This window comes from Berghia stephanieae, chromosome 4 (assembly GCF_034508935.2).
Source record: "Berghia stephanieae isolate SIO BIC M18660-M18661 chromosome 4, UCSD_Bste_1.3, whole genome shotgun sequence".
Taxonomy (NCBI): domain Eukaryota; kingdom Metazoa; phylum Mollusca; class Gastropoda; order Nudibranchia; family Aeolidiidae; genus Berghia; species Berghia stephanieae.
Genome location: NC_088363.1, coordinates 28,789,782 through 28,807,001, shown reverse-complemented (window position 1 = coordinate 28,807,001; position 17,220 = coordinate 28,789,782). Strand labels below are relative to the sequence as shown.

The 17,220-nt window shown below is 37.4% G+C and overlaps 1 protein-coding gene across 3 annotated transcripts in view; it reads right to left on the bottom strand.

Annotated features, from left to right (window-relative positions):
- Nucleotides 1–1,538: 1,538 nt before the first annotated feature.
- LOC144970372 (uncharacterized) overlaps nucleotides 1,539–17,220 on the bottom strand; it is a 28,481-nt gene continuing 12,799 nt past the window's right edge. The window contains exons 12-20 of one of the 3 annotated variants that reach the window (XM_078909938.1): nucleotides 15,724–15,954; nucleotides 15,125–15,244; nucleotides 14,568–14,696; nucleotides 13,827–14,051; nucleotides 13,140–13,362; nucleotides 12,494–12,768; nucleotides 11,455–11,634; nucleotides 9,487–9,657; nucleotides 1,539–2,400 (exon numbers count right to left, since the gene is read on the bottom strand). In XM_078909938.1, the coding sequence (XP_078766064.1) occupies nucleotides 2,269–2,400; nucleotides 9,487–9,657; nucleotides 11,455–11,634; nucleotides 12,494–12,768; nucleotides 13,140–13,362; nucleotides 13,827–14,051; nucleotides 14,568–14,696; nucleotides 15,125–15,244; nucleotides 15,724–15,954 (1,686 nt within the window). In that variant the 3' untranslated portion in view covers nucleotides 1,539–2,268. Of the gene's footprint in view, nucleotides 2,422–9,486; nucleotides 9,658–11,454; nucleotides 11,635–12,493; nucleotides 12,769–13,139; nucleotides 13,363–13,826; nucleotides 14,052–14,567; nucleotides 14,697–15,124; nucleotides 15,245–15,723; nucleotides 15,955–17,220 lie in introns of all 3 variants that reach the window. The other 2 variants (XM_078909936.1, XM_078909939.1) reach the window with 2 other exon arrangements.

The window sequence follows — 17,220 nt, the reverse complement described above, 5'->3', positions numbered from 1 at the left end:
ACAAAGACAAAGACAGAAAGCCTGTTAGATAACAGATATAAGGGGATAGAAGACACAGTATGTACCTCCCTGCCCGCTATAGGAGTCCCAAAACTTTAACTATACAATTGACTATTTCCCTCTCAGCCAGGAACCCCACCCAATTATCTATAAGGATTAAAACTTCAGTTCAATGAATGAAATAATATACCCACATACTGATAGTCTTGTATCGACCAATTAACTTGAATAATGAATGGTTCTTATATCTTTGTATACAAAATCAACATGTTAAGATAAATCAAAGAAAGACTCCCTTCAGTTGTGATTTTAGAAAGCATCTCACGACTAAAATTTACACTACACGGCCAATCAAGCCCTCTCTTCGGGTTATGTGACTTTTCAAAGGGGCATTAGGATACAATTGCTAATGAACAAAAATGGTAAAAACATATTATGCATTAACTAAGGCAACAACCATGTAACTTACATGAATGACAAATTATACAAATCTGGATGAGAATAAATACCAACTGAAACTATAGCCTATATATAATGTCTTTTGAGTAAACATGACATCAATCTAAGTGTTTCAAGAAAAAATGTAAAACAAATAATTTTTTTTTGTTCAGAAGTTTGATGAGTATTTCACTTCATTATAGCTCATATCTTTCCCTACTGTTTTTAGCCCAAAATATCGTGAAATTTTACATTGGAAATTACAAATTTCGCAAAAGATTTGCAATAATAATGATAATAATAATACTAATACTACTACTACTACTAATAATAATAATAGTATCAATAATAATAAATTGCATTTATATGGCACTTTACTAGGAATACACCGTAACTAAGACTTTACATTGAAATTACATTTTTTAAAAATAACTTATATCTAATTCCTTCTATTGCCCTTAATTTTTTTTTGGTGCCTCAATTCCTATTTCACTTTTATGCATCAGAAAAATAACCAACCGTGAGCAATTCTGTTATGACAGGGGGTCTTTATTTCAGTCAACACTCCACTCATTCATATATTTCTGTCACCCCTCTTTGCTTTTGCACATTCTTCCCCCCCCCCCCCCCCCCCCCAAATAATTATAAAAATAAAAACTCAATAAAAAAACATAAGTGCATGTGTACAAGCAAATCTCATTACCCTAATTCTGCTTGCTTGAAAAATCGTATTTGTATATGCACGTTCTGTGATTAAGCAGCAGCAGCAAAAAAGCAGTAAATGAATGTAGATAATGATAGGGAAAGAAGAGAAGGATAAACGGAAAGAGAAAACTTGATAGATAGATATATATATATATATATATATATATATAGAGAGAGAGAGAGAGAGAGAGAGAGAGAGAGAGAGAGAGAGAGAGAGAGAGAGAGAGAGAGAGAAAGAGAGAGAGAGAGAGAGATTGTTGTTGTTTTTAAGGGTTTTACAGTGCTTGCAACACATTTAGGTTATATCAGCGCCAGTAAAAAGGAAGAAAATGGGATCGTAAAAAGTTCTAGAATTACAATTAAAGCACCCAAGAAAAAATAAGACATAGGGGAACTGAGAACAAATAGGGATCAGATGTAGATTCCAAGAGCATACCACCTATGTACTTAGTTTGAGATCACCTATAAGTCTCATCCGGACACAAGCACAAAATCCAACAAAGAGGAATACACTCAAATGCTTACATTATACATTCAAAATAACAAATATAATAATACATAACGGAGAGATGGTTTACAAGGAAAAGAATATCATCTCCCAAAATAATAACTATGCATTTGACTATGTTTCCCTCCCAGCTAGGACTCTGGCCAGGGCCAGGACAAAACCAAGTAATCTCATTCCAAGACAAAGACAGAAAGCATGTTGGAAAACAGATATAAGGGGACAGAAGACACAGTATGTACCCCACTGCCAACTATGGGAGGTCAGGAACAAATTCAAAGCTTTTGTAAGTGCACTGCGGCCACAAAATTGCTAAAAAAAACCTTAAGGGACAGATTTAGAGTTTGAATTGTGTAATGTGAAAGGGATATGTAATAATGGCTTGCAATCTATGGCATTCTAAACTCGTAAAATAAATGTATTAACAAAGACAATTGATTATCTACAAAATATTTACAATTATTAAATTAAACACAATAAAACAAAACAAAATACTTAGATACTCAAAAACAATAAAACAAATTTTAGTTATACCTTGAGGCTATTGATACAAATTTACAATAAATAAAACATACAAGAATTCAGTCCCCACAATTTTCTTCGACAAAATCACGTCCATGCTATTTCATTGTTGTATTAGTCTTAATTTCCTGTTCCTGTCTATTTTCAGCCATCTGAGCTGCTAACTTTTCAAATTTGGAGACGAGGTCCATGCTGGAGTCATTGACCATTCCTTGAAGTGTGACATCCACCTAAAAGAGAAGATCATCAAACTACATATTACAAACATGTATTGATGCAGGTAGTTCTTCTACCATTCAATTGAATAATCTCTTAAAAAGTCTGATTCATGACAATTTTAAAACATGATTATATTGTTTAGACAGAACATTTAACTTAGTAGTAATGGTTTTTGCACTTCGGGAATGTTTGCCTGTTTTATATCAAATATTCTATATATTATATTAAGATTGTCACAGACAGGCTTCCATTTAGTCTTTAAAAAAATCCTTCAAACTAAAAGTAAATAAATCAGGAACTTGTAACTTTAAAAGGAGAGAGCAAAACCCATAAATTCCCAATCTTCGTTTTCATTCATTGTCATGCATCAGGCTTCACTGTTCAAAGCAATAATCATGAAATTAATAAACATACAAAATTATTTTCTTTATTTTCATACATGTAATTTTTAAAATAGAAATAAGCCGGCTGCCTCCATTGTTTTTTATAATTTTAAAGGACACTTTAGGATATATTAGATATAGGGTTAGTCTATGTTTAGGGGTGGCCACCAGAGAGTAAGACAAAGAACAGAGTTCATAAAGGAAAAAAAGTAAAACCATGAGCATTATGTCAATGTGTATAGTCTAAGATTACCAAAGGTTCCACCCAGAAAGAGACAATAATTATAATTACCTGCTCCGACTTATAAATTAAAAAAAACAAAAACATTTTTAACAATTACATATCTCTAGTGGTAACACATTCATCTGACTACTGCTTTCTACAAAAGATACCAGCCAGGGCCTAGGCATAACAAAATATTCTCCAGGGCCAAGACAAAAAGGTATATGGGAAGGGGGTACTAGATATAGGTTGATAAAAGTAAAAGACAACAAGATGACTTTCCCACCTCAATAAAGAACTGAACACGAGTGTATGAATGGTGCCAGACAAAGCAAGAAAGAAAAATACAAGAAGAAAAACGTCCCAAAAAATCAGTTCACCTCGAGGTCGACTGATTTTTTAAGATGATTTTTTGCTTGTATTCCTCTTTCTTGCTTTGTCTGGCACCTTTCATGCACACGTGTTCAGTTCTTTATCTTACACTGGTGCCTGCTCCTTAATTTCTTACTAACTCAAGAAGCCTGTACTTAGACATCTCTGAAGAATGTTCCCCCGACTCATCCTGGAAACTTCTTTGGAATGTTATCTAAATTATTTATGACAAATATAGGATTTTTAAAAATGATATAGAGAATCTTGTCGGTTAAATTGATGAAAAAAAACCCCAGTTGTAATGTATTAAGAAATTAATAATGAATGAATGTACGAATGACAAGTCACTTTTGTAACTCTTGTGACTGTATGAAACCTTTGGTGTTAAAAGAGCAACGTCTTCCGTTGTAAATAGAAAACGAATAAGCTGTGTTTTGTGTTCCATTAATTTAGATCTCCTTTTATCATCACCATCTTACCAAAAATACAACATTGGCGACGAGGATCAACAAGTAAGTGATTAGATTCAACCTTCCTAGACCATATTTCAAGCAAGCTAAGATGAATATCGGCCAGATAGAGCAGTTTGACGTTAGCACAAAGTCCTTCTCAGAATACTTCGAAAGAGTAGAACTATACTTCGTCGCAAATCAGATCGAAGACGAAAATAGACAAACTGCAATATTCCTCACGATTATCGGTCCATCAAACTTCAGGCTACTAAGGAATCAGGCTACACCAAGAAACATCAAAGAATTAAAACTAGATGAACTTTACCAGCTGATGAAAAATCACTTCGAGCCAAAACCATTGAAATATGTGCAACGTACCCGGTTCGAAAATAGGATCAGGGCACCAACAGAATCCATCAATCAATACATTGCGTCACTGAGGCAACTGAGTGAATACTGTGAATTCGGCACAACACTGGATGAACGTGCGAGCGACTGGTGAGGGGGATCAATGATGAAAAGATTCAGCGCAGACTACTTTCTGAGACTGATTTCACATTCCAGAAAGCAGTCACAATCGCCCAAGCTATGACCACATCAGAAACAAGAGATTTGCTAACAGCAGGCCCCCACCAAGACCATAAGATACACCATCTTCGTCAACACCGCTACAACAACAATGACCACGCCAACAAACCTAAACACAAAACTTTCACCAACCCGAGTTCAACGTCACAGTCTCACACATCATCGAAATGCCAACGCTGCGGCAGTGACCACCGAGGCACTCCGTGCAAATGGATCAACGCGAAGTGTTTTCATTGTAACAAAGTGGGGCACCTGTCCAAGGTATGTAAATCGAAAAACAGACCCAACCACCAACCCCAGCATCATAAACCATCGTCACACACAGCTAAAAACGACACTAGGAATCATCGATCGTATTATGTATCAGAAGACCAAAATCACAATGTCGATCGCCCTGAATCAAATGCATACGACCTTTTCAACATGGAACTGGACTTAAAAACACACACACCGGTGTGGATACCGCTTCAAATCGAAGGGAAGGAAGTGTCATTCCAGCTTGACACAGGCGCATCAGCAACTATACTACCGAAAACAACATACGACAACTTATTGTTACATACACCTCTAAAACCATCAACTGTTGTCCTGAAAACATATACAGGAGACACCGTACAGATTTGCGGACAATGTTGAGTGAATGTCCAGTACCAACAACAGCAAGCAACCAACCTGCCTCTACTCATCGTTGAAACCGCTGGTCCACCACTACTTGGAAGAAACTGGTTGGAGACCATCCAACTCAACTGGAACAACATCTTCCACACCAACGCTAAAACACACGCACAGGAACTCCAATCAATGGTTTCCAAATACAACGTGTTCAACGACAATGCTGGGTTACTAAACAACCACACCCAACACATCTTCCTGAAACAAAACGCCACACCCATCTTCAAAAAAGCACGCCATCCACCATTTGCTCTTCGGGACAAAATTGAAAGAGAATTACAACGTCTAGAAAATAACAACATCATTGAGAAGATCAATTACTCAGACTGGGCAACACCAATCGTACCCATTCTCAAATCTGATTCGACACTCCGCATATGTGGGGATTATAAAGTGACCGTCAACAAAATGGTTGCAAAGGAAGAACATCCAATTCCGAGGATAGAAGAGTTGGCCAACAGGCTTGCACATGGTGAGAAGTTTTCAACCATCGACTTCAGCCATGCGTATACTCACCTTCTTCTCGACCCTGATAGCCAAAACGTCACGACGATCAACATGCATCGTGGTCTTTATCGCTACAAACGACTACCATATGGCATATCTTCGTGCCCAGCCATCTTCCAACGGGTAATGGAATCTGTCTTCAAGGATATCCCAAACACGGTGATCTACTTCGACAATCTGTATCTCACTGGCGCCAACGATGCACAACACTTCGAAACACTTGAAGCCGTGTTGAAGCGCTGTGAAGAAAGGGGACTGAACGTAAAAAGGGCTAAATGTGAATTCCTGCAGGATGAAATCGATTTCCTTGGATACCGCCTCACGAAGAATGGCATCGCTCCACAATCTAAGAAAATTGAAGCTGTACGAAAAGCACCTGCACCAACCTCAATCCAGGAACTACGAGCCTACCTTGGAATGATCAACTACTATTCCAAATTTCTACCCAACATATCACACCGTCTTGCACCACTATACGATTTACTAAAGAAAGGAAGCACCTGGAAATGGACATCAGCTGAGCAATCAGCCTTCGACGATTCAAAATCGTGTTTAATGTCCACGGAGCTACTGGTTCATTTCGACCCCAACATCCCTGTTGTCATTACCTGCGATGCCTCACCAAGAGGCGTATCAGCGATTCTTTTGCACTGTTTCAACAATGGGAATGAACAACCTATCGCATTTGTTTCCAGATCGTTGGATAAAGCAGAACGAAATTACTCCCAACTGAACAAAGAAGCGTTATCTATCATTTTTGGATTACGAAAATTTCACAAATACGTTTTTGGACGACATATTACGATCAACACCGACCATAAGCCACTATTGGGTCTTTTCGGAGAAAACAAACCATTACCTGACCACGCATCATCGCGAGTACAGAGATGGGCGGTCATTCTGAGCGCGTACGACTACCAACTGAAACACGTCCCAGATCAACGCAACAACGCAGATGCACTCAGTCGTCTACCGCTGCCTGAAGTAGCAGCACCTACGCCGTTTCCTGAAGATCTTCACCAGATCTTCCAGGTCATCGACAACCTACCCATCTCCAGTACCACCATCGCATCGGAAACCACCACCGACCCTGTACTTCGTCAGGTGTATCAAATCGTCGCACATGGTCATCCATGGCCCACTACAATTAGCGAACAACTTAGACCCTATTTCGCACGCAAGCTCGAATTGAGCATCGACAATGGATGCCTGCTGTGGGGTACGCGTATCATCGTTCCAACGTCTCTTCAACGGGATATTCTTTCACTCATCCATGAGGATCACATCGGAATCGTTCAGATGAAAATGCTTGCCAGAAGTTACGTGTGGTGGCCCAAAATTGATATGGATATCGAATTCTGTGCGAAATCGTGTGCTAATTGCCAGAGTTTTAGGAACGTACCCGCTCACTCACCCCTACAATCATGGAACTGGCCAACCAAGCCCTGGAGTCGTCTTCACATTGATTTCGCTGGCCCATTCTTAGGTCATATGTTCTTAATTATTGTGGATGCGCACTCTAAATGGCTAGAAATTCGCATTATGAAACGGATTACCTCAGCGGATACTATTTTTCAACTTCGTCATGTGTTCGCAACTCATGGATTACCCGATAAAATTGTTTCGGACAATGGTCCATCGTTTGTCAGCGAAGAGTTTCAAAATTTCCTTCGGTTCAACGGCATAGAACACATCAAATCGACACCATACCACCCATCTACAAACGGCCTAGCTGAAAGAGCAGTTGCCACCTTCAAGTCGGCGATGAAGAAAATGAACAATGGTAGTGTTCCTGAACGCGTAAACAGATTTCTTCTGAAATACAGATCAACACCACAAACAACTACAGGCCTCACCCCAGCTGAACTGTTGCTTGGTAGAAAATTAAAGACTCGTTTGGATTTAATTCATGATCAGGTGCACAAAACTGTTGAAAAGAATTTGGACTGTCAGAAAACTTACCATGACAAACATTCTCAGTTTAGAAACTTTACCATTAATGACAATGTTTTTGTTAAAAACCAGGGCAATACCAATCCATCTGACCCAAAATTTTTGCCTGCCAAAATTGTTGCGAAAACAGGTTCCATGTCTTACAGAGTTCAAATGTATGAAACTGATCAAGTTAAACGCTTTCATGCAGATCACATTATCCCAACTCATGTTGATCTCGATGCTGGGGCATCTCTTTCTAAAGAGGGGGAAGGGGAAATAGACACTGAACAAACGGGTATGAGTAATGCAATGAATAGCAAACCAGTTGACTCGGCAGATCAGTCAACACAACCCACGACTACTACTTCTACCACAGATGAGTCAGCAGATGATGAAAACAGTCTGACGCCGACCACATCTGAAAGTAATGTTCGAACCACACCAGTGTTGAGAAGATCATACAGAACAATTAAACCACCGGAAAAGTTAACTTTGTAATTTTACCATGACCATTTCTTGCTCAAGGGATTTGAGCCACTTATTTTTATAATTTGTTATGTGACCTTGTTTCGTCACTTGTTCTTTATCTCTCATCAAACAACTTCTAAATTTATGATAGTCGATAAGAAACTCACCCATCAAATAACTATTAATAATTTTGCAGAGAAAATCAGCAACACCTTATTTTATGAGATATATATTCACCTTAACTTTTATTTCTGTATTAGCATTATTTAAGGTTGGGGGAATGTAATGTATTACGAAATTAAGAATGAATGAATGTACGAATGACGAGTCACTTTTGTAACTCTTGTGACTGTATGAAACCTTTGGTGTTAAAAGAGCAACGTCTTCCGTTGTAAATAGAAAACGAATAAGCTGTGTTTTGTGTTCCTTTAATTTAGATCTCCTTTTATCATCACCATCTTACCAAAAATACAACACCAGTAATATTGAAGATAAAAAGACAATGCAAGAAGATTGTACTAATGGATTGTTTAAAAAATCTGATACAGTACAGCTTGCATACAACAGCCTTGTTTGCAACGGGAGCTCGACTACAATGTGAAATTTTAAAATCCCAGTTCTACGGCCTATATAATGCATATAAACTATGCATGGCTATAACGAGAAAATATTTCTTGGAACACGGCTACAATGGAAGTGTGAGTTGCAAGTTTAGTACCAAGTTGAGAAAAACTACTTACTCAAGAAGAAAAGAGAAAGGCACACATAACTTATAGGAACGGAGATGAGGTGGGAGTGGCAGAATTGCAGTTATTGCGTGTACTATTGACGTCCCTCTGTGTACTTTGTGTATCCACGACGACAAAATAAAAGGCTATCGAGAGGTGCCTGACGGACTGATCTGATCATCGTGTTGATATACTTAGGCCTAGTGAGGGATGTGAGTCTCGTGACTGATTAGGTAACTATGCCCTATGAGAAGGGAGATCGTGAAGCCTGAAGCGAGGACTGCGCTATTTGAGTTTTGAAGTGCAGTTAGTGAATGTCAGTGGCGCAGTTGGAATGAGCGGAAAGCAGGGCAAAGGAGTAATGTCGAATTAACAGTTGCTTTGTTCTCTTCTTGGGAGAGAGGGGGTAAGGTATGGTGATTTGGGGGGGGGGGGGGGGGGGGAGTTAATGGAATGGAAGTCACAGTCACTTTGGAAGGTAAATGGATATTCACTTTGGGAGGTAACTTGAAATGCGTTCCTTGTGTTTTGGTTTGTTTGTTTTTTTTTAAATTTCCACCAGTACTGCTTCCCTTCAAATTCTGTATGCATGAATATAATGGGACTCGGCTACAACGGGGATCTTTTGCTAGTCCCACTATCCCCGTTGTATCAGAGGTCCACTGTATACATGAAGAGTACATAAAAAATACTGTTGATTTACATGATTGATATAAATAAATAACTATCTCATATATTGCACATTAAAATACATATCCTCAACACTCACATCCAGTTTGGCCAAAGAATCCTGGGATACTTCACTAAATAAAGAATGGGGAGGAGCTAAAGAGGTATGACCTCCACTGCTGTCAACCTGTTGGTCGTGACCTTCCACTTTAATGGCAGGAGATGACAATGATGGATCTCCAAGCAAGGAATTGAGAGACATGTCTGAAACCTGAGAAATCATAATAAAAGGTATAATATAATGGTTGTTTGTTGTTTTTAAGGGTTTTACGGACCTTGCAACACATTAAGGTCATATCAGCGCCAGTAAAAAGAAAGAAAATGGGATAGTAAAAAGTTCTAGACTTAAACTTAAAGCACAAAAGAAAAGGTAAGACAAAGGGGAATTGGTTCAAATAGGGAACAGATGTAGATTCCAAGAGCACACCGTCAAAGTACGTAGTTTGAGATCACCTGATAGTCTCATCCAGACACAAGCACAGGTCCCAACTAAGAGGAATACACTCAAATGTTTACCAATCATATAATATAATATGTAAACTAAACATAATACAATGCATAACAGAGAAATGATTTACAAGAAAAAAATATCATCTCCCAAAACTATAACTATTAGTACTATACATTCGACTGTTTTCCTCCCAGCCAAGGAACTCAGGAAAGGATCAGGACAAAACTAAGTAATCTCATTCCAAGACAATGACAGGAAACAATTGGAAAACGGGTATGGGGGGATAGAAGACACAGCATGTACCTCCCTGCCCACTATGATAATATAATGGCTTTGGTGGTCTCATAACAGCAAAGATTTTAACACATCATGGAAAAAATATAACAATCAAGCTTATCTGAGAAATTTGCTCATGTTTAAATGAAAACTTCATGGCATTTTTGAGTCAAAAAACAAAAATACAGATAGAAAATATGGAAACACTTTTTCCCTTTATGGGATTAACTTGAACATACGAGGCACCAATAAATAAATAATCTATATGAAAAATACACATATATAAAGAGATAAATAAAAAGATATTCCTTGAAATTCACGAAAGTGATGAAAATAAATTTGAAATAATACTGTCATCATCACTATGATATTACAGCATAGGTCTTGTGAGAGTATACGTAATACGTATTCAGTTGAGAACAATAACTAGTTAAAATGCATTATACGTAAATGTGCTTAAAGAAATCAAAGTAATGAGGTGTGTGTTTTAAAGTTTCTTGGTTCGAGTTAAAAACATTTTCCAATATAAACCTGAATATATTTAGACCTGGCTTTTCAATGACAGTCCAATTCATGTAAGGCAGAACTGAATGGGCACAGGGAAAACAATTCCATTATAGACAGGTTTTCTTACACAAGTTTTTCATTCTTCCTTATGAAGGGTCAGAAAGTGCATGGCTCATGATTATATATCAATGCCAACAACTCTGCTACACCATTTCTGTTAGATAATGCACAACTAACAGTAGATATCCATGTATAATCGTATTTCTTGATAGTGGAAGCTAAAAAAACAAAACAAAAGAGAAACTTACTTAAAAAGGCAAACTTAAGATATTTAACTATAACGATCAATGATGCAGAGCTTTCCGTCTTAATACACAGGGAAATTTGTCATGTGGAATCTTAGTGTTTGTTTTCGCATTCGACAGGTACTGGTGTTATACAGAAAGTCAAAATAGAGGAATTGACGTTAAAGGCATTGGCTTTACGTCTTATAAAGAGTTCCATTATGGCAGGCTCAGCTGTATAAAGACTAAGTGGTAGACTTCACGTTTTCTAGTCTTATCCAATCAATGTTAATACAATTGGTGGACAAATACCAAAAAAACAGAATAAAATGTTGAAAGGGTGATAAATATCAGACAAAAATCAATATCATCATATTTTTTAAAATAGTAGCTGTGAAATCAAGTCCATTAACAATGCCAGAACTAACACCAGATCCAAATCTTTTGTAAAATCAACGTAAAATAAGAGGGTTGATTTTAAAGTCCTTACAAAATTAGGTTTTGGTATGACCACTGTAACAGGGTTGTCTACCGCATCAGACGATGACTGGTCAAACAAACTGACTTGTGACATCATGGAGCTCTTGCTTGGTGTTTTCAACTTGGGTTCTTGTTTGCCTTGGAAGGAGGAAAACTCTCCAAGGATGGAGCTCAACGACACATCTGGTGACTAGAAAGAAAAAAAAAATCAAGAGTTTAAAATTTAAATTCAGGTTTACTTTATTCTGATTTCTGTAATGTGGAACAGATGATTACAACTGAATAGAAAACTGTTTCAAAACACTCTCCATAAAAGAGAACCCTGCTAATTGATTGGAATTAATAGCTCTAATGTTTGAACTCATTAAAAGATTCTCTTTCAGCACAAAAGTATCATGACCAATCTAATGAAAATAGAGAAATTTAAATACGAAATGAATGATACAAGATCCTGCAAGAAGTAATAAACTTCAAATAATAACAAAATACTAAACAGAGAATATTTCAGGCTCAAAACCCTCTTCAGCCAACACAAAAACAATAAAAACAAATATTATTACTTTTTACAGTCCACAGCTTCTAGCAGCTTAGTATTACAAGAAACTGCAAAGAAATGGAACACATCAACATCTTACACTTTTCATTGCTTTCGTTATATAAAGCCAATCAAAATGCAGAGATCATTTATGTAATTGAACTAAGAATTCTCATTGATAATGTAGATGTGAAGATGGGACAAGGCTCTGGTAGTGCAACTCTTTGGGTGTTTTGTCACCACCCATAGCATACAAAAAGCAACTCCCTTTTTATTTGTATGATAATGAACTTAATAAATAGTGCTTTTCAAACTTCAGTTAGTCACGAAGGGGTCCTGATTTTGCTCTGGATAACTGAAAACTTCTATGGAAATATGAAAACAGTCAATCAAAAACAGACACGGTTAAGTAACATTAATCCTATTAGCCACTGAGAGAATAGTAAAACCATCGTAAATTTAAGACGTATTAGGTTTGACATCTTTAAGAACTTTTCTATTTTTGAAAACTTACCGCCCCTACCAACCACGACTGGTCAGAGTTCAACAGCTTGCTTGGAGAGGAGTTGATGATGGGTGTAGGAGAGGGGGGTGAGGAAGAGTGGGGTGGAGTTTTCATGCCTGACAAATCAAAGGCAGAGAGAGACGAGTCTAAGCTGATAACAGGGGGATGCTGGAGGTTGGCAGAACTTTCAGATGACTTTGTCACTGGGGTGATGAGACCGGCAAATCCTTGTTGAGATCTCTCCAGAACAGAGTCCAGGAACTTGTCTCCAGCATCTGGACCCACTGAGGAGTTGAAAGCAGAATGTAAAATGTAAAACTGCATAGGAATAATTATTCTTTTCTTCTTGTTATCATTTAATATTTGATTTGTTTACATAGGGAAGTAATCTAAAAGATGAGGAGAGGAGGAGGAGGAGGAGAAGAAGAAGAAAAGGAAGAAGTCGAAGAGGAATATGAAGGTACAACATCAGCAATAAAACCAATCACAACAACATAATCAAGAGCAAGAAGAAAAATAAAGTGAAGAAGTTGAATGAAAAAGTAGAATTAGATGAGATTAAGGTGTTGACGAATGCTCAATATGATCATAGCCAGTTCCTTTATACAAAAATTAAGATGGGGGTTGGGGGGAGGGTGAATTCTAAAACTCTCACTATTAGACATTGAAGCAGATGCTAAAGAAATGTCCAAGTCGGATATGCTAATGTTTGATTGGTCTGCCAAGGATAAGGAGGCATTTTCACTGGTAGTGAGGGTAAGAGTGGGATGAGATGACGGCAAAGATGACATGGTTGGTCTAGTTGTGTCACTGGCATCCTCCACGTTGAAACTAGAGAGGCCGGAATTAGACTCGTCTTTGATGGGAGATCCTGTGATCTGTTGATAAAAAAGACAACAAAATTCAGTGTGAAAAAAATGCTGTCAAAATTACATTTGAATTTCACTGTAGTTGATTGTCAAAGGAATGAGACTATCTTCACATAATCTGTACACAAATCATTAAAAATGTTTTGTGACTTCATATATCGTGACGATTATCTTTCAATTATTCAACTGAGTAACATTTCTATTGAACACAGTTATACGTGTTAAATGATGTACTTTTTTAAAAACTGTTCTTTTACTATTGCTGCTGCAATCACCATCACCATCATCAACAACATTATAACCAATTATTTATTTTTCATATGTTATGATAAAAGAATAAAGAAGAAACACATATTTCATGTGTATGGTGCGGCACAAATAAAATATCTTTTAAAAAATATGGGATTTTGTGTGTGTGTGTGTGTGTGTGTGTGTGTGTTTTAATATTTTGAATCAGGAGCAATCACCCGTACATTTGCTGATTTTACAGCAAGCTCCAAGATGTTGGTTCCTGTTGGTATGGATGGTTGACTTCCTTTATCGCCATCTCCTTGTGTTGTTGTGGTCGTATTGGTGGTTGTAACCAGAGTTTTTCCAGACATGACATTGTGAATGGGTGCTATAGCTTCAGATGATAAAGGAATACAGGACTCCTGGGGACCCTCTGTGACCAGAATTTGACCATGGCTTGCTGAAGGCTAAAAAATAAAAAAAAGAAGGAAAAATTAAAATATCAAAATTCCCATCGGAAACTTTATCTTAAATGTATCTTTCTAGGGAATACTATTATACAAGGTATTAGTCACAGTGAGTTTAACAAGATGACTTGATTAAGAAAAATAGAATGGCAGACAGAAATCAAGTCCTACACCAGACCTGCCTACTTGAAAATTTTAAAATTCACATTTTTTGGGAGATAAAAATTGTAGTCACTATAGTTGACTTTAAAAATCCACAATTTACCCTCACAAAGATTTTTTTAAAACACTTCAAAATCCTTAAAATTATGTCGTCTGATATCAACTTTCCTTTTCAGAGATACTCATGTATTCTCAAATTGAAGGCAAAATGTTGTTATTCTACGAATTTTTTTGTAAAAGTAGATACATCTGCTAGACCATCAGTTTACCTACAGGGTGGAATAAGAAAAAATATTCAAAGAAAAGATAACTTTTCTGTCTCCAATTCTACACTGTCTAAGAGAATATTTTTACCTGTATATATGTAATCATCCTCTCATTAAGAACCTTGGGTAAAAGGGTCCGTTGAACAATGATGGGTTTGGTTTTGGTCCTGGGAACATTGCGTCGTTTGAGAAGCCGACTCCTTGGGATACTACTTTGCTGAAATATGTAAAATAGAAAAACATCGTTACTATACTGTTACTCCTACTGCTGTTCCTTCTATTGTTATTTCAGCTGCCTTCTATTACTACTACTACTACTACTACAACTTCTACTACTACTACTACAAGAAAGAAATAAATGAGTGTTGGCAGAAGTCCTTAAGACTTTATCATGGTTTCTATAGCATTAAACAGGAGGTTAACAATTGCCTGCCTGCAACCCCTTGTAAAGAACGGAAATCAATCGCAATTCTTGTTTTTAGTAAAGTCACTACCTTTTGTGTCAAAACATTCATTTTAATTTTTCTATTCACAGTAATCATAGAAGGTGATCCTTCGGAGGTCCTTCCTGATAGAAAATGAAATACAAAAACATATGCGCTTAGACAGCATACAATATCAAAGAGTGACAGAGACTGTTCTTACCATAATAGCCTTTGCCTCCTGTTGCTGTATTTTCAGTCTCTCTTCCGCTTCTTTGGAAATAACAGGACGGTAAGCAGGGACCACAGGGACCCTAAACACCTCACCACCTACGCCATTCACCTGGATGATGAAAAGAAAAGAAAAGCAGGCAGCTGTGTGAATTAAATTAATAAGTATACTTTATAAAAAAGACAAAAAAGATGAGGTTTTAAATAGCACAATATCCACTAAAAGCTCAAAACACTAAAGGGTCCCAAGCGAGCAGCGATACTTAACATGTAGGATGAGACATGATGGAAGTCCCAGGTTTAAGTGTTTTTGACAAGAGAGAGAGAGAGAGAGAGAGAGAGAGAGAGAGAGAGAGAGAGAGAGAGAGAGAGAGAGAGAGAGAGAGAGAGAGAGAGAGAGAGAGAGAGAGAGAGAGAGAGAGAGAGAGGAGAGAGAGAGAGAGAGAGAGAGAGAGAGAGAGAGAGAGAGAGAGAGAGAGAGAGAGAGAGAGAGAGAGAGAGAAAGAGAGAGTTATTGAGTTTTGAAAAATTATAGAATAACTCTCTTTGTCCTTTTTACCATTGATATAAAAAAAGACAATTTTTATGTACCTGAATAGTGGAATCAATCTTGTGGTTTTGAGGGTTGTGCTGGTGTTGGTGGTGGGGGTGATGATGAATGATTTGCCCAGCTGGTATCAAGGGAATGGTGTGCCTTGGCATGGTAATCCGAAGGTCCGTCATGGTCCCATAGTTACGAACACTGGCCTTCTTCCTGCTTTGTGTGTTTGCAGACTCTGATGAATCTGACTTATTTTTCTCTTTACTGATGGACATTTGTTTCTGGGAGACCAAAAAGAGAATTACGTCATGATATAAAGACTAGCCAACCAATATCAACCATTTAAAAAAAAAAAAAAAATTCCCTTTATTCATCCCATAGGGGAAATTTGTCTCTAGGGTCTATTCCAAGGGAAGACTGGAATAACCCAGGCGTCAGCCGCAGTGCAGCGCCGCAAATTGAGCTAGAGAAAGATGACTTGCTCAAGGCCACACAGCGCAGCGGCGGGTGATCGAACTCGGTGGCTTTCGGGTACGAAGCGAAGCAAAGACTGTAGCACTAAGCCACGCTGTCCCATAAAAGATATATCATTATTTGTGCCAAAATTCCAGCTCGTTTTCTCCTATTCTCAACAATCCAAACTTTCAAACGTAACACTCACTGAATTTATTGAGTACTTTTAAAGCAGACAAAAGGAGGGAAGGAAAAGAGTGTAAATCCTGTGACATTCATCTGTCTGGCTACTGAGGTTCACGCCTGGGTGGAGACAATATTCAATAACCTTCAACTCTTCCACTTCAATGATTCCCCCCCCCCCCCCTTTTTTTTTTTTTTTTGCTTCAAACTTTGAATTTCTGCAGTCAGTCTCCATATTTCCATATCATCCCATTTTGGACCTCAAAGCATATTAAAATATGAGAAATCATACTGTTCTGTATATGATTAAAAAGATCCAAACTGAGGAAATCTTTAGCGACTGTATTATGATCAGCCCTATCAATGGCATTATAAAGTGCAATTTTATAATACTTTAGAATTGGTAATGTAATTCAAACATAAACCCATCTAAGAGTAAAATCACCACGAATTGCAATTGAAAATTTTACTTTTAATGAGGGTGATGGTGAAAATGCTGTTGCGGTTTTTTTAACAGTTAAACATGAATCCCAACTCTTTTAACAGCAGCATATAGTAAAGAGGAGAGTGATTTACATAAAGTAGTATAGGACATATAAAAAATAAATAAGATCACTGGTCAGCAACCAAGGTGAGAGAGAGAGAGAGAGAGAGAGAGAGAGAGGGAGAGGGAGAGAGGGGAAGGGAGAGAGAGAGAGAGAGAGAGAGAGAGAGAGAGAGAGAGAGAGAGAGAGAGAGAGAGAGAGAGAGAGAGAGAGATGCGCTAAAAATGCCTTTCATTATGATCAACATTATCATCATCATCATTATTATTTTTATCATGACTATAATAGTAACATCAATAATAATAATAAATAATAATAATAATAATAATAATAATAATAATAATAATAATAATAATAATAATAATA